The 26,725-nt window shown below is 44.3% G+C and overlaps 1 protein-coding gene across 1 annotated transcript in view; it reads left to right on the top strand.

Annotated features, from left to right (window-relative positions):
* Window positions 1-940: 940 nt before the first annotated feature.
* CDYL2 (chromodomain Y like 2) overlaps window positions 941-26,725 on the top strand; it is an 87,138-nt gene continuing 61,353 nt past the window's right edge. The window contains exons 1-2 of the mRNA XM_068992232.1: window positions 941-995; window positions 1,140-1,153. Coding sequence (XP_068848333.1) covers window positions 941-995; window positions 1,140-1,153 — 69 coding nt within the window. The remainder of the gene's footprint in view (window positions 996-1,139; window positions 1,154-26,725) is intronic.

Below are 26,725 nucleotides of genomic sequence, written 5' to 3'. Positions count from 1 at the left end.
CTGCTTCTTTGTGACTCACAGATACATAATGGAAGAAGCTTGAGTATATGCTAAAGAACATTTCACAGTTGGCCTTTTAAGAGCCAGTGAGTAACTAAGTGTCATCCCACCTTAGAAGATAAAAGAGCTTAGGAGCCTGTGGGTAGAGTGACACCAAGAATGTTCAGGACAAGTGAGAATTTGAACAAATGAAGGTTCACTCATCTAGAACTCAGATCTCACTTTTCTTAAATAGCCGTGCACACGCTTGTCACAAAAGCATGCCACTCACACTGGGGCTGGCAGGCTTTTGGGAACAAAACGTGCCAAGCATTTTGCAGTTCAGCCCGAGTTCAGGTTTCTCAGGTCAGGCCAGCACACCCACTGCCAGAATATCTTGTGGACTGCTGGAACTTCAGATCTAGTTTAGGCTCTGGTGACTGAGTGTAATTCCTAGAGATTTCAAATTCATGAGAATTAGAAGTTTGTGGGTTGAGATCTGCAGACTGTAGAAGATTTGTTGACTCAGCCATTCAGCAAATGTCTCCTGAGTGCCTGCTGTGGGCCAGAGGTTGTGCTGGGAACACAGTAGTGGGTGGGACATGCATAGACCCTGGTACATGGGCCTTGCCATCTTGGAGTATAAGGGGACAGTCACCATGAATCCTACGAAGCACCAGTGACATTGTGATGTGTTGCAAAGGATGGAAAAGAATGTTAAGAGTACACATCCCTGATTTTGTCTGGGATATCAGGGAAGATGTTCTGAGGAAGTCTTATTAAACTAGGTGAAGCAAGGCATGTGTGTGTGTGTATGTGTGTATGTGCACGCACACGCACATGCATGTGTGTTAAAGGTGAGTGTATGGGAATTACGAATATTCAAGGTAAAACATTTACTTAATTAAGCCTAATTCAACCCCAGTATCCAAGGGGATAATACCCACAAAGAGACGCTGCGATGAAGAAAGAGCTGAAGCTGGCCAAGGACCCCATAGGAGGCAGTGAGACTGGAGGTGGGTACAGGAGAGGGGCAGGCTGGCCACAGACCCTGCTTGTCTATGGGCTGTGGTGAGAAGCCTGGATGTTATTCCTAAGGCAGTGGGAAACCACCTGAGGGTTTCAGAATGGGGCCTTTGAGAGCCGACCACCATGTGCAGAATGCACGGCGAGGGTGAGGACTGAAAGCAGGAGAAGGTGTCTGCAGAGCAGGTCTGGGTGAGCAGGTTTTGTGACCTGGTGATGCAGAGAAGTGAGATCTGAGAGTGAATTCATAGACGTGTGTATGTATATACATGTGAACAAAAGCTTCATAAAACATCTTTACTATAGCTAAGGCACACTGCAGTATTTCATGGTGTGTATGTGTGTGTTTGAAATAGGCAGAGAGAGGGTGTTCTGGGGCTCTGTGGGCCATATTAATAAATCTGGATCTTCATCCAGTATGAAGTGGGATATCACCAAGGTTTGTTTTTTTTTTTTTAATTCACCATAGTTTTAAAACAGATTCGTTCTTTGAGAGAAATAACCCTAATAATAATAGAAAATAACAATCAAGAAAAGAGTCTAATGACAGGAGCGCATTAATAATTTCTTTAAGTTTCCTCCTGCTTTTCTTCTTTTTGTTTTGGTAGGAGTTGGAAAAAGGGCGAGAGGAAAAGTATTTTTGCCTTTTGGGGCCATTTTATCTCTGTCCATTACTCAGGTCAGCTCTCAAGACTGGCAAGTAGCCGCAGGAAGACAATATGTAAAAAATGGGTGTGGTGGTGTTATCAATAAAACTTTATTTATAAAAACAAATAGTGGGCCAGATTGGCAGGCTGTGGCTTGCTGACCCCTGTCCCGAGGAAGGGAGGTGAATGACTTATGGGATTTGTGAGGAAGGAGGATTTGTTGAGATAAAGTCAGTGTGGGGGATGATACTTGTCCCACGTGGTCCTCCAGGGGGATCAGAGCAGCTGGAGTGTGGTGGCCCTTCTGAGGAAGTTCTGCTGGGACCACAGTGCATTCTTACACTCAGGGTTTGCATGTGGGGAGTCTGGGTTGCAGAAGCAGTTGAAGTTAAGGTCTCATCTCCCAGCCTCAGAGTCAGCCACACACAGAATGCAGACTGTAAACTGGATGTTCGGCTTAGTTTCTTGGGGCTGTGAGGCCAAAGCTGGACTTGACACCAGGCCAGGGATTAATTAATACAACCCTTCTGGGCAGAGTTCCCTGCTGTCTGGCCATGCGCAGGGAATGCAGCCTTTGTGTAGAGAGAAACAGCTCTTAAGAGGAGATGGCCTGAGATGGCTCTCCAGGCCACTTTTCCGCTCTCTAGGAATTCCTGGACCCATGCCACACACCTAAATGCGCTGAGGCAGACAGTAAGTTTAAGCAGGTGCCTGAAACGGGTACCATGATGCACAGGGCCAGAGAATGGATATTCAGTGCTCCTGCTGACCCTGGCTGGTCAGAGGTCCTCGCCTTGTGGCAGGATGGGGTCACGGCACCCTTGATTTTAATCCTGGTTGCAGAAACGATAGCATGGAAAATTGTGTGTGTTTTAGACTCAATGAAATATAGTGGGTTGTATGTGCTTAGTTGCTCAGTCATGTCTGACTCTCTGTGACCTCATGGACCGTAGCCCGCCAGCCTCCTCTGTCCATGAGATTCTCCAGGCGAGAATACTGGAGTGGGTTGCCGTGCCCTCCTCCAAGTGGGTTGTATGTTAGATGATAAACCTGCCTAGCAGAAGGGGGCCACAGATGCACAGGCTGAGTGTGAGCCTCATGGACAAGGAAGAGCTCACTGCTGTAGGAGCAGTGTGGCCAGTCCTCACCACCACCTAGCCCGGCAGCCCTGACAGAAGGACTCTCCTGCAGGGCAGCTTTTCTCCACTCAGACTTGCTCAGGGTCTTGGGAAGGAGCTCAGATAATTTTGGGTTCAAATCCAGGCTCCAGCAAGTGTTAGCTCTATGACTTTGGGCAGATGCCTTGATTTTCCTGAGCCTCAGTTTGCTCACCTGTCAAATGGGAACAGCAAGGAGTTGATATGTTATCACAAGTGCAGTGTTTCTCAGGGGCCTGGCAGGCACGTGGGACAGCCGGAGAACAGCAGCGATTGGTCATCCGGGAGCTCTTATCCTGGGGGCTTCTTCTCGTGTTCATGTACTGTCCCTCCTTGTCTTGGCCACGCGTGGGAGACACTGCGTGGGCTTTAGAGGAAGCCCCAGACCGCCTGGGAGGAGGTGACATTTCCTGGGGGTCTCTGCGGAAGTGTGCTCACCGTGTTTAGAGTCTCTTCAGGCTGAAGCATCATCTCTGTAGCCACTTCCCCGTAATGATGTGATGTGGGTTCTCTCTGGCTATTTTAGTCTATTCTTTTATTTAAGATCAGTTACCCCACTGGTGACTCTAAAGAAAGCCTTTAAGCAACCACACACACTCAATTTCTGTAGTGGTTGGGCCCTTGGGATTTAATTTTAAACCAGAAACCATATCACAAGTTGGATGCCCAGGCCAGCCCACCGAAGTCTGCCTCCAGCTAAAGCTGCAGGGTTACTCTACTCATCAGAGCAGCGTGTCGGCCTCCCACATTTGTATAATACATTGGTCCCGGAGGAAAATGCATCCTGAGTCTCAGGTAGAAACGCCAGAAGTGTGTTCCCCGCAGCAACAACTGTCTCAGAAGCCAGGTTGAAGGCTTGGGTAAAGAGTCGAGTCCCCACCAAGCAAAGTCCCTCAGAGTTTCAAGACCGCCAGCAGAGCATCGCGCTCCTTGCTTAGTCAGAAGAGTGCACACTCATTGCCAGGGTGCTTCCTGTTGTTGGGATCAGATGAAAATGACAAGGCTCACCGGGGGTGTTGTGCATGGGTAAATTTGCACTGCCTGGTCATTGGGCACTCAGTGGGGGTCTTTCATAAACGTGGTGGGAATGGCATCACCTCTGCACGGGCAAGCCTTGTTCCTTGTTTCTGTCTCCTTGCTTCCTTTGGTCTCTAGCATTAAGAGTTCAGGTGACTGTCCATGGTTTACAGGGTCCAACATGGAATCCAGTATGTCCACAGGGAGGGGAAGTGGCAGGTGGAAGTGGAGGTTGGGGGAGATAGTCCAGGGCGAATATCTCCTCAGTTGGTGGGAATATTGGATAGTTTCAGAGCCCTTGGGGAAAACCTGAATTCTCCTTTCTTTACACCCTCATTCGTGACCTGCCTGTTTCTGCCTGTGTGTTGTTTTGCTCTGTAATACCTTTAGAATATCAGGGTGTGGGAAGCAGGGACATTGTTGGGAGATGACCCAGCACAGGGAATATCCATAATGCTCTTAAAACGCCTCCTGAATTCACGGGCTTCACCGCAGTGATGCCAGGGGAGGCAGGCCGGGGCCAGAAAGAGGTGGCCAGGGCAGACTCGGAGACTCCTCGGGTTCCCCTGGGCCAAGTCATCGTCTCTGCGCAGACAGACGCAAGCTGAGAGCAAGGTGCTTCCTGTCCCCGTGACTGCGCAGCGTGAAGCTGGCGGTGATGGCCTCCCTGGCTTCCTGTCGCTGTGTCTGGGCTCCTAGGGGAGACAGCAGCACGCAGGGTCTCAGAACTGGGGTCCCCAGGTGACCTTGTTTTCCTCCAGTGCAGATGCTTGTTTGTCTCAATTTTGGGTTGTTGGCTGGTCCCCGTGTTGGAAAAGTGGGAACTCCCTGCAGAGCTAAAAACAATGCAGAGATTCTTGAAATTCAGTGCATGCCAGTGACTAATGGTCTTGTTCAAAGGAAGTCTCGTAGACTGTATTCCGAGATGGTGATGCCGAAGATGTCAGTGATGGTCCTGGTGATCCTGGCTTGTGTTAAATCCCTACTGTATGCCGAGTACATTTAATACAGCAACCCGTGAGCCAGGCTTATTCCCCAGTTACAAATGGGCAACCTGAGGCTCTAAGAAGTTAGATGGCTTACTCAAGGCCACACAGGCTCCTGCTTCTAACCTTCTTCTGGGGCATGGCCCAGGAATCTACATTTTTTTAAACCAAAGACCCCAGAGGGTCTCCAGACTCTAGTTTGAGAAACACTGCCTAGACTTCAAGTTCACAGGAGGCAAGAGCTGTGTCTGTCTTGTTCAAGGCTCCATTTTTAGGGCCTGGCCTGGGCCAGAGACACATCACGTGCTCCATCAGTACTTATCAGAAGGACGGATGAGTGTTCTCTTCCAGGCAGCCCCTTGGGAGCCCCAGGGACTCCTGCCCAGCTCCCGGGGAGCACTGCAGCGTCAAGGCCAGAGCTCTGGCCCTAGAGCAGTGTGCTGGGCTGCTGCCTTCTCCCCTGGCCCTAAGTCCTTCATCCTTCCCCGTTTGTCTAGGTCCCAGGCCTTCCCTACCTCTGGTCAGTCCCTTTCTTAGGGACCAGGCTTCTGTCTCCCACCAAGGCCTGGCTGCTGGGACCCTCTAACCTGAGCAGGCTTTCCTGAGGCTCTGCCAGTCCCCTGTTCTGGATTTTCCATCCTGTGACCACCTCCGGCACACACACACCTGCCACTGGAGCCTGGGGTGTCAGGTCTCGTTGGCCAGACTGGATGTCCAGCTCCTTCTGCTGCGTCCTTTCCCCATAGTGAACAGTCCTACTCCCGAGTCTGGCTACCATCCTGGCCAGCTTACCTGGGAGCAGTAAGTCAGTGCTGGTCAAGATGGTCAGGTGATATTAGGCCCTGGAGAGGATAGACTCAAGTTCAACTCTTGACCCTTAAGCAAGCACTGTAACTCTGAAAGCCTCAGTTTCCACATCTGTAAATCAGGTATGATGGTTTCTCCCACGGGGTGATGTGAGGATTAAATGGAATCATGCGTATGAGGTGCTCAGTGTTGTGGTAGCCACAGGTTATCACTGTTGTATCGATTATGCGAGTTTATCATCTATCATTAAACAAGTTGTGAGTTTTCCTTGCAGGTCATATTAACAATGAGTGCTATATATTCATTTTATTTTAAATTAGGTCCCTTAATTTTATGCAACGACAAAGCAAAGCCCACTGCTCACTCTCCATGTGGCCAGTAAAGCAGTGAGATTTACTTGGGGTGCATTCTTGTGTCAGCTTTGTGACCAACTCATCTCACCCCTCTGAGCCTCAGTTGCTGCATCTGTGAAGTGGAGATAATCGCCTGTTGTGGGTTTGTCTGAGTGGTTTAGCGGCAGAGGTGGGGAAAGCACCCAGCAGGCGCCAAACAGCAGACGCTTCTGTTTGTGCAGAGCCAGGTACCTTGTGCATCTCTATGGGTCCCACCCTGCACCGCTGGCCTTTCCAGTGAGAAGCTTATTAGGAGTAGATCTGCGCAGCACAGGCCTCGTTTGTCTCCACAGATCACATGGAAGCACTGTTCCAAGAGCCGTGGTTTGCATGCCGGGGAATTTCGGGAATATGCTGCGCACCCCACCCCCACCGCCAAATATACTTGCACATCCTATTCTTTGCACACTTGCAATCATCAGTCATTTAGTTTAAATACTTACCTGCTGTCTGTCTTCTATGTGTCCTGGCTAACCCTCCAGATCAGGGGCCTTGTCTGTGCACTTCACTACTCCCTGTCCCCAGCGGGTCTCTTGAATACTTGTCGCTTCCCTGACCATGGTGGATGCTCTGAGTGCTGGAATAGCTGATCCTCTGACGTAGCTGCTTAGTTGGGATGTTGAGGGTGGTTGTGGTCTTCCCAAGTCATGGGTCCCTGGTGATGGTGCAGAGGTCGTGACTTGGGGTCCCGCAAGGATTCCTGTGTTCTCAAGCCAGTGCCAAGATGCAGGGGTGCGGTGTGTGTGAGTCCCTCCTTCCTCAGGGCCTGGGTCAGACACAGCACCTCCTCTCTGCTGCCTGCTCTTTGCAACCACCGTGTCACATGGCGTGAACCAAGGTCCCGCTTGGGTCTGTGTGTTGTGCTTCAGATACGCTCACTCTGGCCTCACCTCTGTTGGTCCTCCAGGTGAGTCACTCATTTGCGTGAGCTTAACCACCCACTCTGTGTTTGCTGATGTTTCTGTCTCAGGGTTTTGTCTCTGCTCCCAAGTGCCCTGAGGCCTGCTCTGAGTTTCTGGCTACCTCCTACCTGGTGGGATTGATTGACATGCCATATCCATGCTGCTCTGTGGACTCTGTCTGTCCACTGAAGGAGCGTTACAAGTGCTCACCTTTCATCTCGTCTCCGAAGTCGGAGCTTAGATCAAAGGCAGTGGTAACCTACTTTTGGCTAATTTACCTTTCCCTGGGCAACCCTGGGTGAGCCTCAGGGTTAGTTGATTGAATGTAGAAAGCGAGATGGTATTTCTTCTTGGGGTTCCCAGGTTGGAGTGTGTGTGAGGTATGCTGGGATTTATGAAGCAGAACAGTGGGATGAACAGAGAGAGCTGGGGTCAGAGATAGGGTAACAGGCTTTATTGAAGCAGCCAGAACCATGGCAGGTACAAGGAAGTCTGATCTGATGCATGAGCCACAGAACAGATGTGTACATGGTGGGTGACAAGCCAGATGGGCAGCAGTCTCTTGACTTATTTAGTTTATTGATGATATGCAGTGAGACCCCTAAAAGTATCTAAGACAACAGGAGGAAAGGGCCCCCCTGCAGTTCAGGGGCTCACAGGATTGAGGTTCAGTGTCAAGGCTTGAGCTAAGTGGTCTGGGTTTGGGGATAGTATTTCAGTTCCAGTGTTCCAATTAATATGGCTGTAAAAGAACCCACCCCATAAATTCATGGTGTAAAGCATTAAAAAAATGCTCATGGATTCTGCAGTCAGAAATTCAAACAGGGAAACTGGGAACAGCTTGTCTCCTCTCCACAGTGTCTGGGGCGTCCACTGGGAAGGTCTGAGGGTGTGGGTGACTCGATGGCCAGGGGCTGGAATCATCTGGAAGCATCCTTACTTGCATGTCTGGTTGGCTGGGACCTGAGCTGTGTTGTCACCTGGAACACTGACGTGTGGTCGCTCCACATGGCCTCTCTCGGGCTTCCTCACAACGTGGCTGCTGAGTTCCAAGGATGTGTGTCCCAGGAGAGCACGGTGGAGATGAATGGTGCTCTTATGGTCTAGGCATAGAAGGGTCACTTCCATAAATTTTACTGACAGAGGCGGGGTGGTGGAGCAAATGTCAAGGTCGTGGTCATCCTCCACTGACTGACTGAAGCTAATCCGAGGTTTAGAGGGATCTTTTGAGCTCTGGGTTAAACCTCAATATGGTTCAAATGGCACATCTTAAATGGTGACCCATGGCGACTGCCACAGTGCATCTGAACGGCCATTTGATTTAATTAAAAATGCTGCCCATCTCCTGGATGTTTCCAAGTGACAATCTGATTGAGTCACCTGAACAATTTCAGAATTTCCCCCCAGTGTGGTATACTCACAGCCCCTCCTGGCTTCTCTTAAAACCCTAGCCTGTCCCCGGTGGCTCAGCAGTAAAAGAATCTACCTGCCACGCAGGAGACGCAGGAGACTCGGGTTCAGTCCTTGAGTCAGGAAGATCCTCTGGAGGAGGCCAGGGCAACCCACTCCAGTATTCTTGCCTGAAAAAGCCCATGGACAGAGAAGTCTGGCGGGCCACAGTTCATGGTGTTGCAAAGAGGTGAACACAACTGAAGTGACCTGAGCTCGGCCAGGCAGCTCTCCATCCACCCATATTTCCATCCACATTTCTGCCCACCCTTGCACCATCTCCCATCCTCCCAGCACTTATTAAGCATCTACTGTGTGCTGTGAATTGCATAGGGCATTACGAGCTGCAGGAGGAGAAGAGAAGAAGACAGACTTTAGTAGATCACTGGAACCTGCAAGGAACGTGCTGCCTGGAAGAGGTAGTCTTGCAGTAGTGAGTAGGGCTGCTGGGGGCAGTGGAGAGGTTCTAGCCTGTAGCTGAGCCCTTTATTAAGGCTGGCACATCCACTGGACCTCAGTGCCCTCGGCTTCCAGCATCCAGTGGCCTCCCGGGCTCGTCCCTCGGTTGGGTATTGGCAGAAAGTCGACATTTTCTACCGAGGGGCACTGGCTAGTGCCCCTGGGCTGGAAGTCGCTGAGCTTGTGGCACCCGGTGGCTAGCAAACTGACAGAGCCAGCTGTGTATCCCGCATAAATCAGATGAAGGGCAACAGATGTGTCTGGTAGCAACTGCATTTTCTTTTCACTGCCCGTTTCCCTTTGCTCCCAGAGCTGGGCTCAGCGGCTCAGGGCTGCCTTACCATACGCACCTTTCAAGGAGGGTGTTATGCATTTTCACTCCAAGCACCTGCTCAGGCTTCAGGAGTCCTCCTCCCCCGCTCCTCCTGGCCGCCCATCTTCTCCCGTGCGGTGGGGAGGAGACACGGCTGTCCCTGGGCCGCTCCTGCTTGGGATGGGATTGTTTTGCCCGCATTCGTGTCCACGAGTATTCAGTTTCTTGCCGCCATGGTGAGGCATTGGGACACATGAGGGGCTAGCTGACACGTGGAGGAGCCGGCAACCTGCATCGCTGTGATGCTGATGAATGAATCAGAGAGAATTTCAAGGGCAGACAGAGGACACCAGGCAGCGATCGCTCACACCGGTGGTTTTGTGCACAGTCGCCAGGTGGCCAAGTGGTTATTTTGGAAGAACTTTGGGGGCATTATTTTAAAACAGATGCAAATGTACTTGCATGCAGTTGAATCACAGTGGTTTGGATATTTTCTTTCTTTCTTTTTTTTTTTAAAGTGTGAAGAATAATTCTTTGCACTCAGTCTCCCCTTAACCTTATAGCCTCATCATTCCCCACACGCTTGGCTTGGGTGATCGAGTGAGTGAAGCTGGTTGATCCAATCCGGCTTTGGTTGGATGAATGATAATTCAAGATCCTGTTGTGGTGTCCGTCTCTCGGTGCCATATTGAATATGGTCAGGGCATTTTGTTCTTTCTGGGGACATCAGGCATGGGGTCAAGCTGAAGAGTAGAGGCAGTCTGAATGTCTCCTGAAATGTCAGGTTTCAGGCTTAGTGACTATTGGCTAAGCTCCTCTTAGGGCCAGCGTGCTGATGTGTGCTCATCTGCTCAGTCATGTCCAGCTCTTGTGACCCCGTGGACTCTAGCCCGCCAGGCTCCTCTGTCCATGGGATTCTCCAGGCAAGAGCACTGGAGTGGGTTGCCATTTCCTTCTCCATCTGCCGTTTCCTTCTTCCTGACCAAAGGGATCAAACACGAATCTCCTGCCTTGTCAGGCGGATTCTTTACCACCAATCCACCTGGGAAGCCCTCTCAGAGCCAGGGGGTGTTGCTTTATAAAACGTTCAATCCTCAGAACAAACATCTGAGAGAGAAACTGTTATCACTACATTTCTGAAGAGGAAAGCGAGGCTCAGAGAAGTCAAGCAGTTTGCTGAGGGTCACACAACGAGCAGATGGAATTAAACCCCAGAGCTCTTAGGATCCAAAGCTCGAGCGCTGTCTTCTACTCTGCATCCCAGGTAGTCAGAGGAGGAGCGAGCTTTTTGGTATGGGAGAGCCATCTCGTGAAATGTTAATAAAAACTGAACTTTCTGTTAAACACGCAAAGTATTCCCATCTCTGCCCCTCCCAGGTATGCACACAGGCGTGTTGACCCACCTCCCTCCACGTCGTCAGTGTCTGGTTCCCAGCATGAGAATTTTACTGAGTCAGAGATTCTGACATGAATGGTTCAAGATACGGACTTTATAGTTTGCGGAACCCACTGAGTGGCTCCTTCTGTGCTAAACGTGAGAAACCCTCCCTTCCCGTTGTGCCATCTGCTGTGTCCAGAAAGTTGTCTTCTTGGTAATGGCCCTGCTTGATCAAACCCTCCCACCTCTTCTTCTCCCATTAACACAGTCGGCCTGAAAGCCTTGTACAACTGGCCAGCCTTTCAACAAAACCTTTCCTTCCTGTTGGTATGCTTTGCCCTGAGTGTTTGCATGTTGCGAAGGGGCCATTGTTTCCGTATTTACATCAAGCAGCAGGCTGCAAATTAGTTTTAGTGACAGACTGAAGATAACCAGCTGTAGTTCAGGATTCAGACTGGTGCTCGTACAAAAATATGTGTTCACAAAACTAAAATTTCAAATTACTTCCTTCACGTCTTGAAATAAATAGGGTGCTGTGTATGTGATATGCAGTGAAGAACTATTTCTGATTTTTTTAGCAAAACTGAAAATTAGCCTATTGAAAACCCTTCTTGGTGACTTAGCTTTTTAAAAATGTAAAACACAGCTCTGTGTTGCCTGTGTGTATGCTTGTGTAAACAAATATTATTGTTTTCCCAGCCTTTGTTTTGATCCTGTTAATCAGTTTACATACATTCATTTTCCTTTTTCATTTAACAAACAATATATTAAAGTCATTTTCTATTAATATTTGGTTACATACTGTCTGTAATTCTAATGTTCCAGGGCTTTGCATTCACACACGTGTGCACACACAGACGTAGCACACACATACACACACGCTGCTTTCACAGTGAACATCTTAAATGCATGCTTTTGTCTCATACAGACATTAAATTATGCCTGTAATTCCTGTTGAACGTGCTTAACGTTTCCTCGAGTGGGATTACCTGGTCAAAAGACATGGGCATAACAGTATATATTGCCAGATGACCACAAGAAGGGCTGGGCCAGTTTATTAATAATAATGCTGTGTATCTCCTTTAAAAATTAAATCAACCATGGAAGAACATTTTTCCATGCACAGCAAGTTCTGTTAGAGTGTGACTTTGGTGTCCCTAAAAATCACTGTGCTATCCAGAATCCCACGATAAAAAACTCACAGGGTTTATAGAAGGGGGCACAAGACTTGAAAACTTTGTCAGTGACACAGTCCAAAAGAGAAGGCAGCCCAGTTCTGCACATGTGAAATGGTTAAGAAACACACGGTGCACGCGTGCTTAGTCACTTAGTCACGTCCGACTCTGTGCGGCCCCGTGGACTGCAGCCCGCCAGGCTCCTCTGTCCATGGGATTCTCAAGGCAAGAACACTGTAGTGGGCTGCTGTGCCCTCCTCCAGGGCATCTTCCCGCCTCAGGGATCCAACCCATGTACCCTGCAGCTCTTCAGTGGCAGGCAGGTTCTTTACCACTGTGCCACCTGGAGGGCCCTAAGAGACTCATACCTTCAACAGTGCCTGTGATTGGAAGTTGGCCTGCAGAAGTGGGTTTGAGAGGGAGAAGGCAATGGCACCCCATTCCAGTGTTCTTGCCTGGAAAGTCCCATGGGCAGAGGAGCCTGGTAGGCTGCAGTCCATGGGGTCGCAAAAAGTCAGACACGACTGAGCGACTTCCCTTTCACTTTTTACTTTCACGCATTGGAGAAGGAAATGGCAACCCACTCCAGCATTCTTGCCTGGAGAATCCCAGGGACGGCGGAGCCTGGTGGGCTGCCGTCCGTGGGGTCGCACAGAGTCGGACACGACTGAAGCAACTTAGCAGCAGCAGCAGCAGCAGCAGCAGCTGAAGAGGGGTTGTGAATTTGGAAGGAGGTCATCTGAGTGGAGGAAGCTTGAGGATCGCTGTGGCTCATAACACACATGGTGAGCTGAGGCTGCTGGTAGATGCATGAGGGGTGTGTGTGTGTGTGTGTGTGTGTGTGTGTGTGTGTGTGTGTGTATGCACACATGTTTACATATTTTATGTGGGATTCTGCATTCGTCTAGTGTGTTTCTAATGGGTAAAGATTGTGCACACGCGAACACAAAATTTGCATTCTGTTCAAATTGTACCTTCAAATTAGTCACATTGGAACAAATTTGTGTTTCCAAAACAAGTTATAAGCAGAACTCACTGTGCTTTTTTCTATTTGTATTTCCTGTTGTTGGGCTGGTGTCTTCTGCGTCTGTTCAATTTGCAAACAGGCTCTGTGTTTCCTGAAGAGAGTTTTTATCTTTGTATTTAAAAAATAGGAATGTAGATAGGTAATTGCCTCATTTTGCTTTATAATAAATAAGGATTGCATCAATTTTACTTTATAATACAGATTCCATCGTTATTAGATTCTTCTCTACTCTGCCTTCATACTTTGGAGCTGGGAACAATTTGAACTACAAAATGAGTGTCTTGTATTTTCCATTTCTAAGTTTAGAAAAAAGGACCATGCCTCTTATTTTCTGTTCGTTTTTAAGAGATCTGACTACCAGCTAATATTTATTGATTGCCTCCTGGGTACAGTGATGCCCTTTGCATTCTCAAGGGACAGGTTGAGTTTTCTTCTTGATGCAGATCTTCTCTGAGCCTCATCCTCAAAATGGGATGGTGTTGGTGTCCTCATAAGGGAGTGATGAGGCTGTACCAAGATAAGAAATGTGTCTTTTCCATTTCCTATTGGGTGAAGGAGCGTTTCCCCCCATCCTTCCATCCCATGTTGGTTTTTCCAATGACCTAATATCCCCTACAACCTTCCTAAGGAACATGGTGAGGGAAAGGCTCCATCTTTGCCCCACCAATGAGGAATTTGGTCTTAGGAGCCCTTCTGCAGAAGAGAAACCACTGGCCTTGCTTTCTGGATAATTGCAAGGTGACCTCGACACTCTCAGCACCCTGACACTGTACTGGAATAGAAAACACTTGTGGCGAAAGAGACATCAGTGGTCTGTCACTGGAATTTCCCCAGGGAAGGGCAGTGAAACAACTGTGCCGTGCATGACAGCCCCCTTGAAGTACCAGCCCTTGACCTGTGCCAGGGTTCAGAGGAGCTGCATCCCCTAGCTGAACAGGGCTATCTCTCTGGAGGGCTAGGTATGGCCGTTCTGTTGCAAATGGGTTATTTTGTACAAACACAAAAGCTGATAAAAACAAGGAAGATTATGACTTCAGTGTCGGTTTAGGCATTAGATTGACACCACTAAATTATCTGTAGTTTGGTGAAGCTAACCTGGGGAAACTGTGTTCTGGCCTCTATGAGACTACTTCTCTGATAGAGGATTTAAAATCATAGAACCAGGGGGACTTCCCTGGCGGTCCAGTGGTTAAGAATCCACCTCTTAATGCAGGGGTTGTGGGTTTGATCCCTGGTCAGGGAACTAAGGGGGCTTCCCTAGTGATTCAGATGGTAAAGAATCTACCTGCAATGTGGGAGACCTGGGTTCCGTCTCTGGGTCGGGAAGGTCCCCTGAGAAGGGAGTGGCTACCCACTCCAGTATTCTTGCCTGGAGAATTCCATGGACAGAGGCGCTTGGTGGCCTACAGTCCATGGGGCTGCAAAGAGTTGGACACGACTGAGCGTGTTTTCCTCCCTGCAGCCTCAGCCCTTGATTCCTCCTCGTCCTTTTTCCAGGTGGTCCCTGCCTACACTGTAGACCTCAGCCTCATTCTTCTCCATATTTTCTGTGACCCAAAGCTTTCTTGTCACCGTGCTAATTACTTGTGGAATGGGGAAGGTTTCCTATGGGGCTGTCCCATGCCCCCAGGTTGATAATTCAGTGACAGCTCATTGTTTTCTGGAAGCTAGGATCAGCAGTGACTTCTTTCCAAACATTTAGTGCACTTACCTGTGTGTCGACTAGTAGCTGTCTCCCACTAGACTGCAGGCTCAAGAGAAAGGACCACATTTGACTTTACTCACTGCTGAACCTCTGGTGTCTACCACAGTGCCTGGCATGGGATAGCAAAGGTCACTCAGTCCTGTCCAACTCTTTGTGACCCAATGGACTGTACAGTGCATGGAATTCTCCAGGCCAGAATACTGGAGCGGGTAGCCTTTGCCTTCTCCAGGGGATCTTCCCAACCCAGGGATCGAAGCCAGGTCTCCTGCATTGCAGGTGGATTCTTTACAAGTTGAGCCACAAGGGAAACCCAGGAATACTGAAGATGGTAGCCTATCCCTTCTCCAGTGAATCTTCCCAACCCAGGAATCGAACTGGGGTTTCTTGCATTGCAGCAGATTCTTGAGCTATAAGGGAAGGCATGTGATAAGCACTCAATAAAATGTTTGTTGAGTGAACGAGTTACATCTTTAGTATTATCTCTGAGAGAGTAGCTGTGGCTGCCTGGAGTGTTTCACTGAAATAATAATAATGGTAATTATTATATGGTTATTCTGTAAATGATGTGATAAAACAGGGTAACCAGAACAGTGCTTAGAGGACCCCACAAGAGGGCCCTTTGGCCTGAGCCAGGGCAGGGTGACCAGGAGACCTGCCATCTGGCAACTTGATCAGGTGGTCATTGACCCCTGGGCACCAGATCTGGTCCAGTGGACATTAAGAGCAATCCAGCTGCTACTGCTAAGTCACTTCAGTCGTGTCCGACTCTGTGCGACCCCATAGACGGCAGCCCACCTGGCTTTCCCGTCCCTGGGATTCTCCAGGCAAGAATACTGGAGTGGGTTGCCATTTCCTTCTCCCATGCATGAAAGTGAAAAGTAAAAGTGAAGTCGTGTCCGGCTCCTAGCGATCCCGTGGACTGCAGCCTACCTGGCTCCTCCATCCATGGGACCTTCCTGGGAAGAGTACTGGAGTGGGGTGCCATTGCCTTCTCCGTCCAGTTGCCAACTCAGGAGCAAGACAATTTGGAACTGCGCCCCAGTCCTGAATCAGGGAAGCCTTGGTGCTCCATGTTTTCATGTTTCAAACATTTGTTGTTCACCTGCTCTGTGACAAGCCTTGGGGTTCACAGTTGAAAAACACAGTCTTTACTTAGCATCAAGGAGTTCACAATCTAGTCTGGGGAAATAAATGAATTTTTAAGACACAGTTCTGTGTACATATGGTTTCCTGTGAATGAAAGGAAATTCATAAATATAAAGGGTATAAACTCAAATCCTGCTCCCTGGACATAGCCTTAACAGCCTTTCTTCTTTCTGCCCAAGGGTATGTATTCTACATGTTAAGGTTTTCTCTTCCCATTACTATTTCCTTCTTGTCTTCTTGTCTAAGTTTCCGTGTGTCCTATGCTACATGGTTGAGCTAATTCTCTAATACAATTTTATATCATGGTACATCAGCCACAGATTTAGTAGCTGAAAATGACAGCTGATTGTTTCTCATGATTTGGTGGGTGGGTTGGGTGGGTCTCTTGGTATCTTAGGCTCATTCACGCAGCTGAGATGCAAGGTCCAAGGTGGCTTCACCCACCTTTCTGGCACGTGGTGCTGGCAGCTGGCTGGGCACTTCTGGTCTTTTTACTCTCTGTGGGCTGGACCTGGTGGTCTCAGGGCAGTGGACCAAGGAGGTGAAATTAGATGCTCCAGTGTCTCTTAAGGCTTATTTAGAGTTTGGAGTTGAATGACATCGTTTCTATCACATTCTGATGGTTAAAGCAAGTTACAAGCCTATTCTGGATTCCAGGGCTGGAAAATACACTCCACCCTTTGATAAGAAGAGGGGTGAAATCCCATTGCAAAGTGGGGTGGAAACAGAAAGATGTTATTTATTAAGGGCCATAACTGGAACAATCTAGGATTCCCTGAAGCTATGAAAAATCTTTGTTTTCCATTTAATAGTTCATCACTTTCCCGCATCATTGAAACCTATTTGTAGATGAAGTTTTTGTTTGTTTGCTTGTTTGTTTTAGAGAGTCCATGTTTCATTTTAACCTGTTTGTTAGAGATTTAGATTTTAGTCTGCTTCTGTGTATACATACTTCATGTATACTTCCACGTGTGATGCTTTGCCAGGTTTTTGGAGTCCTTGAAGAGGCATGGCTGTGTCAAAGAGTGTGGGTGCTTTAAGGCTCTTAATACATATTGTAAAAATCTCTTCTGAAAGTTGTAACACTTCACAACAGTCCATCCCCTTGTCAGCATTAAGCATTATTGATTTTCAGAAAAAAGCTTTAATTTGATGGATTAAAAACCAGAATCTCACTCTTGTTTTTGTTTACATTATTTGCTCATTCATTAAAGTGTTTTTACATATTTAGTAGCCATTTGTATGTACTATCTGTGAATAGTTTCTTCATGCCCTTTGCTTATTTATGTACCTTTCTTAATGATGTTCCTGAGATTTTCATGTGGTAATTATTTAAGCTTTCATCTGACATGTTTCTTGCATGTCTCTTGAGTTTTTTCCATTTCATTGTGTACCTTTTGATTTTTTTTCTAGTTTTATAAACAGTTTTTGTTTCAGAGTAAAAAATTATTCTTTTAAAATATACAATGTCTTTCAGCTAAAACTAAGATGGCTATCCACCTCCGTTTTATTCTAGGTATGTGGTATGTGTGTGTGTTTTTCAGCTTTCTGGCTCTTGGAACCACCTGGAATTAGTTTTTAAAGAAACACCAAACTCTGATTCCTCTGTTGTGAAGTGAGGATCTGTTCTCACCTCATTTCTGTTTAATTGTCCCACTTATCCAAGAATTCTTCTTTCCGGCACTCATTTTATTCATTCGTCTGTCTGGCTGCAGCGGGTCTTCGTTGCAGCATGCAGAGTCTTCCGTCTTGGTGTGGCGCGCGCACTCTTAGTCGTGGCATGTGGGATCTAGTTCCTGGCCAGGGGTCCACCCTGAGCTTCTTGCATTGCGAGTGGGGAGTCTTAGCCACTGGACCACCGGGGAAAGTTCCTCTTTGGGCATTAATTTTTGATGCAACTTTTTTCCCCCTTCAGATTCTATTTCCTAATATACTAAGGATTGTTTCTGGGCTTACTCCCTTATTCACTTGATTTTTTTTTTTTCTTGCCCGAATACTTGGCTCACAGTGATTGTGACTTTATATTGGGTTTTATTTTATAATTGTGGAAAGAACCTCCTCATTCTTCTTCTTTTTCAAAATCTCTTGACTATTTTTGTTTAATTCTCCCAGAGATACTTGAGAATCCTTTAAACAGTTCTGTAAATGGGCCTATTGGGATTTAGATTGTAACTGCATTATTTTTATCGATCAGTTTGTCATGATCTGACATCTTTAATATATTAAGACTTTCCATCCAGAAACATTGTACATACAGCTCCATTCATTTGAGCCCTTTAAAATATCTCAGCAGAATTTTGTGGTTTTTCCTCTTACGGCTTCTCAATATTTCTTGTAAAAGTTAACCTCTGCTATTTAATCTTTCTGGTTGCTTTTTGGAATGGGCTGTTTTCCCATTATATCTTCTAACTGGTGATTTAGATTGTATAGGAAATGCATTAATTTAAAAATATTTTTATTGATTTAACAGTGGCATAGATACTATATAAATAGCGTGCGTCAAAAAAAGTTAAGCAGTGCAGAAAACTATTGAATAAAAGGGAAAGAACCCCTTACTGCCTCTTCCCTGATCCCACTCCCAGCCTGAGAGCCAAGCGTGTTAAGGATTAGGCAATAGTCAGAGACAATTAACAGTGAAATAGTCTAGCCCTGCTTCATTTGCATATGCATATTTTAACATGAATGGAATCATACTATTAAATCAAAGCTTACAGCTCTATTTTAATTTATTTGATCATTGTTGTATAGTCAGGATGGGTACCCAGAAGCCAAACTGCTGGGTCAAGGGTTTGTGCAGTTTTTATTCCCAGTGGTTTGATGCAATAAAGGGTTATTTCTCATTCATGCTTCAAGTGCAGGGCGGGTTGGTAGGGGGGGAATAGGCTCCACCCAGTCTCATGGGGGCCCAGGCTGATGATGGAGTCTTAACTATCCTAGCTGTACCAAAAACATTTGATACTTCCATGGTTACTAGCATGGAGTAGACAAAGTGGGAAATAATGTTTTTGTTCAGAGGGGACTCACAGTTCTGCTCATTGGCCTGAGCTAGTGGATACGACCCTAAATATAAATACTCTGTGTGCGTGCAGGTAATAAATTTTAAGATATCTGTGCATTTAAACTTTGCATAGGTATCTATTAAATTACTCTTAAGGGTATTACAAAAACTTCCCTGGTGGCTCAGTGGTAAAGAATCCACCTGCCAATTCAGGAGATGCAGGTTCAATTACTGGGTTGGGAAGATCCCCTGGAGAAGGAAATTGCTTGGGAAGTCCCATGGACAGAGGAGCCAGGTGGGCTACAGTCCCTGGGGTCGCAAAAGAGTCGAACACGACTTAGAAACTAACAACAAAGAGTGTTACACTCTGATAAAAGGCATACGTGGGTGTTCATTTCCCCACACTCTTGCTAATGAATATTATCAACCTTATTTCTGTCCGTTTTCTTCATTGTTCCATTGCCACTTTCCCTGATTAGCGATGAGACTGATCATGTTTTTGCATGTTATATCCATTTTTATTTCTTTGAATGTTTTATTCTGATTCTTTACCCATTTTTATTGTTTTAAATTTTTTTGTTGTTGGTTTCAAAGTTCTTCAAAAGGATTTGGACATGAACACTTTTGTCATAAGTGTCACTGTTTTGTCATTCTGTCTTTTGTCTTTTATTTTAATTGATGGACCGACATTGACATATCACTGTCGCATTGTTCACACTCTGGTTCTGTACATTCTTTGAGCTTGAAGACATGTATAATGACACATATCCATCATCACACGTAGTAGTTTCACTGCCCTGAAAGTTCTCTGTGTGCCACCTGTTCATTTTTCCCTCCCCAACCCTTGGCAACCATGGATCATCGTGAAAGTAGTGAAAGTGAGTTGCTCAGTCGTGTCCAACTCTTTGCAACCCCATGTACCCACCAGGCTCCTCTGTCCGTGGACTTCTCCATGCAAGGATGCTGGAGTGGTGTGGTAGCCAGCCATTCCCTCCTCCAGGGTATCTTCCTGACCTAGGGATCGGACCTGGGACCTCCTGGATTGTCGGCAGATTCTTTACCATCTGAGCCCTGAGGGCAGTCCTAAATGTTTATCTGAGGGTCTCTGTATGTCCACTCTTTCATTCCTATTATAGGTTACTTGAGTTTTCATGTTCTTTGCTGTTATGTCTGGCTAGAAGTTTATCAATTTTTTCATTCTCTAAAAGAATCAGCTTTTGATTTTATTAATACTGTCTGTATTGTTACTGTTTTTAATTTCCTTTATTTCTATTCCTACCTTTATTATTATTTTTCCTTATGTTAGCTTTGAGTTTAATTTGTTCTTTCTAGTTTCTTAAGGTGTAAGCTTAGGTTATTTATTTTAGATCTTTATTTTCTTCTTATGACAGCTTGTAATGGTATAAATTGCCTTTTGAACACTATTTTACCTGCTTCCCACAAATTTTGATATATTGTATTAATTTCATGTTTATTTAATTTGCAATATTTTATAACTTCTCAAGGAGACTTATTTGACCCATGAAATAATTTAGAAGTGGGTGCTTTAATTTCCAAATATTAGGGGTGAGATTTTCCAGATATATTTTAGTTAATTTGTGGTTTAATTTTGTTATGAGGACATAGTTTGCATGATTTCCATTCTTTTGAACTTTTTCAGGTTTTCTTTATGGCTTAAAGTATGGTAAACGTTCCATGTGCCCTTGAAAGGAATGTATATTTTGTGTGTTTTTTTAAAAATAAATGTCAATTAAGTCAAAGTGATTCATAGTGTTTTTAAGGAATTTGGTATCCATTTTGATTTCATCTTTTCTTATTCTTTTAATTACTGAGAGTAATATTGAAGTCTCCAACTATAATTGTGAATTTGTCTAATTCTTCTAGTTTTCTGTTTTTGCTTTGCATATTTGTAACTGTTGTTACGTGTATAATTCTTTTGTATTGCTGTATATTCTTGGAGAATTGACTCTTATGTGATGTTCCTGTTTGTTTCTAGTAATATTCTTTGTTTGGAACTCTACTTGTTTGATATTAATATAACTCTCAAGCCTTGTTAATTTTTTCATAATATATATTCTTATCATTTAACTTTTAACCTATGTTTTTAGACTGGGAATAGATTACTTAGAAACAACATATAGTGGAGTCTCATTTTTAAGATCAAATCCAATATTGTCCTTTAATTTGATGTTTATGCCCTTTGCATTAATGTAATTACTTATATAATTGTATTAAAATATTGTTATTTTATGTTCACCTAATCCATTGTTTCACTTTTCTGCCTTATTTTGGGTTAAAATTTTCAGAAAAGTTTTAGCATTTCTCATTATTCTTTTTATCTCTGCAATTATTTATCAGTTCAGTTCAGTCACTCAGTTGTGTCCAACTCTTTGTGACCCCATGGACTGCAGCACACCAGGCCTCCCTGTCCATCACCAACTCCTGGAGTTTATTCAAACTCATGTCCATTGAGTTGGTGATGCCATTTTAACCATCTCATCCCCTGTCGTCTGCTTCTTCTCCTGACTTCAATCTTTCTCAGCATCAGGGTTTTTTCCAATGAGTCAGTTCTTCGCATCAGGTGGCCAAAGTATTGGAGCTTCAGCTTCAGCATCAGTCCTTCCAATGAATATTCAGGACTGATTTCCTTTAGGATGGACTGGTTGGATCTCCTTGCAGTCCAAGGGACTCTCAGGAGTCTTCTCTCACACCACAGTTCAACCATCAGTTCTTTGGCAATTATTTATAACTCTTGTTTATTTATAAAACTAATTGCACTAAAGCTTCCATTCCATGTCTTTATTCAGTTTACTTTTACATAACTTACACTGCTTCACTGCAGTTTAGCAACCTTACAATAAGATATTCTCATTTTCCTTCTACCTTTGTCCCATTGTTGTCATACATATTACTTGTACACATGCCATGAACACACAATGCATTGCTGCTCTCTTTACTTGAGATAGTCATTTAACTCTAGAGCAATTCAAGGTAAGGAATTTACTTTCATGTATCCTATTTCCAGGGCTCTGTATTTCTTTGTATATATCCAAGTTTCTGTCTAGTTATTATATTCCTTCTATCTGAGACATTCCTTTAACATTTTTTGTAGAATAGGTCTGCTGGAGACCTAGTTTTTTTCTGATAAATTCTTCCTCTTTCATCTTTGAAAGATACTTTGGCTGGGTATCAAGTTCTTGATTGACCATCTTTTTTTCCCATCACCTTTAAGATGTTATTTTACTGTGCTATCATGCATGGTTTTTGATAAGAAGTCTGAAATGGCTCAGATGGTAAAGAATTTGCCTGCAATGCAAGAGACCCAGGTTTGATCCTGAGTCGGGAAGATTTCCTGGAGAAGGAAATGCAACCTACTCCAATATTCTGGACAAAGGAGCCTGGTGGGCTACAGTCCATGGGGTCACAAAGAGTCGGACATAACTGAGCAACTGCTGTTAAGTCGCTTCAGTCGTGTCCGACTCTGTGTGACCCCATAGATGGCAGCCACCAGGCTTCCCCATCCCTGGGATTCTCCAGGCAAGAACACTGGAGTGGGTTGCCATTTCCTTCTCCAATGCATGAAAGTGAAAAGTGAAAGTGAAGTCGCTCAGTTGTGTCTGACTCTTCGAGACCCCATGGACTGCAGCCTACCAGGCTCCTCTGTCCATGGGATTTTCCAGGCAAGAGTACTGGAGTGGGGTGCTATCACCTTCTCCGAACTGAGCAACTAACACTTTACTTTTTGCACTGTAATGCTTATTTTTGTTCCTTGGTATGAAATATGTCTCTTTTGTACTGATTGCAAGATTTTCTGATTGCATTTTTTTGTAGTTTCAATATGATACAAGTTGGTATATTGCCTTGTATTATATTGTTTTCTTTTGGGTATGGAGAGGATAGTATTTATGTTGTTCAGTGTTTTCTGAACTGTTGGATTAGTGGTTTGACACTCTCGACAAGTTTGAAAAACTTTGGCTGTTCATTTTTCAAATATTTCTTCTGCCTACTTACCCTTTCTTTTCCTCTGAGATTCCACTGACATGTGTGTCAACCTATTTTATATCATTCTATAGCCCTTAGGATGCCCTGTTTTTTCCCCCTGCTTTTTTTCTTTGTGTTCCAATTTGGTTAATTTCTATTGACCTACCTTCAAGTTTTCTGATTTCCTCCCTCAACTATGTTAAATCTACTGATCAGTCTATCTGATCTCTTATTTTTTTTGTTGATTTCTAGCACTTTTGCTTGATTATTTCTTGTAATTTCCTTCTCTCCACTGAGTTTTTCTCTCTAATTTTGCATTGTTCATCTTTTCCATTAGAGCTGGTGACTAGTGGCATCACTTGAGGTGTATCAAATTCAGTCTCCTTCTACAAACATCTGAGATTTGGGGCTAAGTTGTTTTCCCTCAATGTCTATTCTGTGGTGAGTTCTAGGCAAGGTATGAACATGAGTTTGTCTGGATCTTTGTTGTTCTTCTTGTTGTAAAGCAGTGAGCTGGAATTTCCTCATGGAACTCCCAGTATGTATGTATGTTATTACTCGTAGTTATGTTCCACAGGTTTGTTGGGCTCTGTTTATTTTCCTTAATTTTTTTCATTTGTGCTTCTCAGACTGGACAGTTAAAATTGAATTATCTTCAAATTTGCCAACTATTTCTTCTGCTTGTGCACGTTCTCTACTGAAACTCTCTAATGAATTTTTCATTTATGTTGTGCTTTTTGTCTCCCAGATTTCTTAGGTCCTTTTTTTATAATTTTTGTGTCTTTTTTATTTTTCTATTTGTTAAGCCATTGCTGTCCTAGCTTAGTTTAACTCTCTGTCCATAGGTTTCTCTACCTCTTTGAGCCTACTTAAGACTGTTGATGCAAAGCCTTTGTCTAGTGAGTCCAATATCTTTCCTTCCTTAGGGAAAATTTCTGTTAATTTATTTTGTGAATGGTCATATTTCTTGTTTCTTTGAATGTTTCACAATTTTTGTGGAAGAATAGACAGTTTGAATATTATAATGTGGTAACTCTGGAAATTAGGCTTTCCTCACTTCTAAGGATTTGTTTTGTTGCTCATTGTGGACTATTGCCATTTGTTTAGAGGCCTTTCTAAACAGTTTTTATAAAGTCTGTATTCTTCATCACGGGTGAGCTATAAAATCTCTGTGCCTTTAGCATGTGTTAAGCTAGTTGTGACAGATCTCCTTGCATGCCAGGAGAAGTTAATAAAGAATAGAAATAAAAGAAGAGAGGGATTGAAGGAGGGAGGGAGGGAGGGAAGAAGGAAGACGGGGAGCCTCAGATTGGCTCTGCACTGGGACATTCTTTCAGTACTCAGCCAGGCCATTCACAGCTCTGCCTTAGTCTTCACTTCCTGCATGCATGAACCCTGGAGATTAGCCACAGCTGAAAGTTTTAGGGCCATCCTTGGTCTTTTCTGAGCATGCATCCTGCCTTGGGAAGGTGTGTGGCTTTCTAAATTTCTTGGTACAGTCAGGGTTTTTTGAGTGCCTTAACTTCCCAAGAAAACTCTCCATCTTTTCTTCCCAGGATTTTGTACTTTGTTGTTTTTCTCAACTGTACTCTTTTGCCTCAGTTGGCAGCTGATTTTGCAATCTTACATTGTTGTGAAAGAATTAGTCTGCATAAATGTTTTACCAACCTGAATAAGTTTCAAGCAAAATAAAAACAAGTGCTTATGTCAGTTCTTCATGTAGCCCCTAAACAGGTTAGAACAAACACAATTCTTTGAAGAAAAGGTTTGATCTGCTTCTTCCAGGACCAAGGACCATGGTTCTATATTGGGAATGTGGGCTGCTTTATTCAAGACTGCTGCTGAGCTGGGGAATGGGTGGGGCAAGGGTAAGTAAAAAAAATGACAAAAAAAAACCTTTCCTACTATTTTTGAGTTGGGTTTTTCTTGATTCAGCATTCAGTTTGGTTGTTACAAACCTTGTTTTCCAGAATTCTAAAAAGATTGACTCTGATGTTTGCTTGATTTTTCAGTGTTTCTGTGGAGAAACAAGCCCCCAGGGCTGCCTACTCTTCCATTTTTTGCTCTTTATTTCAAGAATCAGTTTCTGAATGTCAATGAGTGCAGCTTTTTTGCATTTTCTGGTTTATCAATTTCTACTTTGATATGTATTCCGTTCTCTTTCTTCCCAGGAGAGTGTGTTTCTCTCACTGATTACTCAGGGAAGATGTCTAACTCCTTTCGTCTTTCCTTCTCCTGCCCAACTGTTAATTATGTGTGTCCTCATTTTTTTTTATTTTTTAAAAATTTGTTACTGTAGTTATTTTCTTAGCTTTTTATTTGGTGGTTACTTAGGGCCATTATTTCATTTATAAGTGGTTGGGACTAATTTTTAAAATGTGTTATCTAGTATATTAGCATTTTGTGTATTTAGAGATCATACTTCATAAAGTACCTTCTTTTTTGATGTTCATTAGTGAATCTGAGTGAACTCCGGGAGTTGGTGATGGACAGGGAGGGCTGGCGTGCCGAGATTCATGGAGTCACAAAGAGTCGGACACGACTGAGCGACTGAACTGAACTGATGAACTGAGAGGATTTTTCCCTCTGATATTTTAGTATTTAATTGATTTTGATGTGTTCTATGGATGATTTTCTTGAAATTCTGTCAAGTTTATTTTGTTTACAAGTTACGCAGTTAAAAGTTTGTGTTCATTCAAATACATGCAATATTTACTTGATCAACCATCATATGTATGCATCAGATTCTTTACGTCCCTGGTTTTCATCGGCTCGATCTATTGTAGCCTGAAAGTACTGAGTTTAAGTGTTTCAGTTCAGGTGATTTCTACCAGTTTTCTGCTGAATTTTCAAAAGTTAGTTTTTAATCTGCTATTGACACAGAAAAATTCATGACTATTTTGTATTTAGTGTTTTTGAATTAAAAAAAATCTTCCTTCCTATTTAATGCGTCTTTGCTCCTCACATTTTACTTCGGTATTCTTTACAAAATTTGATCTTGCCTGATATATTTTTGTTATTTCTTTTAGCTTTTACCAGTAAGTGAATAAGCGTATATAAGGAGTACTTGAAATTGTTAGGTTTTATGATTGCTGTTACCATTATTTGGATGCTTTTTTAAGTTTTAGTGTAACCTGCAATTGTACTTAAAAACGGGCGTGAAATAATTATAGATTTTCACAAATCCATGCTACAGAGTTTCCATATACCCCTTAACCAGTTTTCATAATTATTTACATCTTACACCATGTGCGTTTATAACAACTAAGAAATGAGCATTGGTGTTACCCTGTAAACTAACCTTCAGACCGTCTTAGGATTTCACTAGTTTAGGGATAGGTTACCCACTCCAGTATTCTTGGGCTTCCCTGGTGGCTCAGATGGTAAAGAATCTACCTGCAAAGCGGGAGACCTGGGTTCAATTCCTGGGTTGAGAAGATCCCCGGAGGAGGGAATGGTTACCCACTCCAGTATTGTTTCCTGGAGAATCCCCACGGACAGAAGAGCCAAGAGGGCTACAGTCCATGAGGTCGCAGAGTCGGAGACAACTGAGCAACTGAGCGCAGCACAGCCGTGTTTTCCATGAGTGTCTTTTTCTGTTTTAGGATCCAGTCCAGGATACCACGTTGCACTTAGTTAGCACTCTTCCTCAGTCACCTCCGATCTAAGGCCATATTTTGGTCTTTTTATATTTTGTAACCTTGACACTTTTCTAGGATACTGGTCAAGTATGTTGTAGAGTTCCCTCAGGTCGGATTTGTCTGATGTTTAATCAATAGGTTATGGGTTTTAGGCGATTATTTCACAGAGAATAAGTGCTCTTCTCAGTGAATCAGATCAGACTATATGTGACATCAACACGATTTATCACAGGTGATGTACCCTTGATCACTGATGTGGGCCAGGTTTCTGCACTGTATGGTTACTCTTTTTTCTTTGCGTACTTTCTTTGGGGGGGTTTAATTGGAGGGCTGTTAAAACTGCTATGGTAGTTGGGGGAGATATTTTCAGGCTATGCAGATATTCTGTTTCTCTTTAAAATGTTACCCACTAATACTAGCATCCATCTGTGCGTCTTGTTTGTAGCAATTATTACTGTGGTGCTCTAGTGATGATTTTCTATTTCCCCTATTCTTTTATATTTATTATTTCAAATTGTTCTATGAGGAATGTTTGTCCCT

Source organism: Capricornis sumatraensis, chromosome 20 (assembly GCF_032405125.1).
Source record: "Capricornis sumatraensis isolate serow.1 chromosome 20, serow.2, whole genome shotgun sequence".
Classification (NCBI taxonomy): Eukaryota; Metazoa; Chordata; class Mammalia; order Artiodactyla; family Bovidae; genus Capricornis; species Capricornis sumatraensis.
Note: the sequence above shows the minus strand (reverse complement) of the source record. Positions and strands in the feature narration are given on the sequence as shown.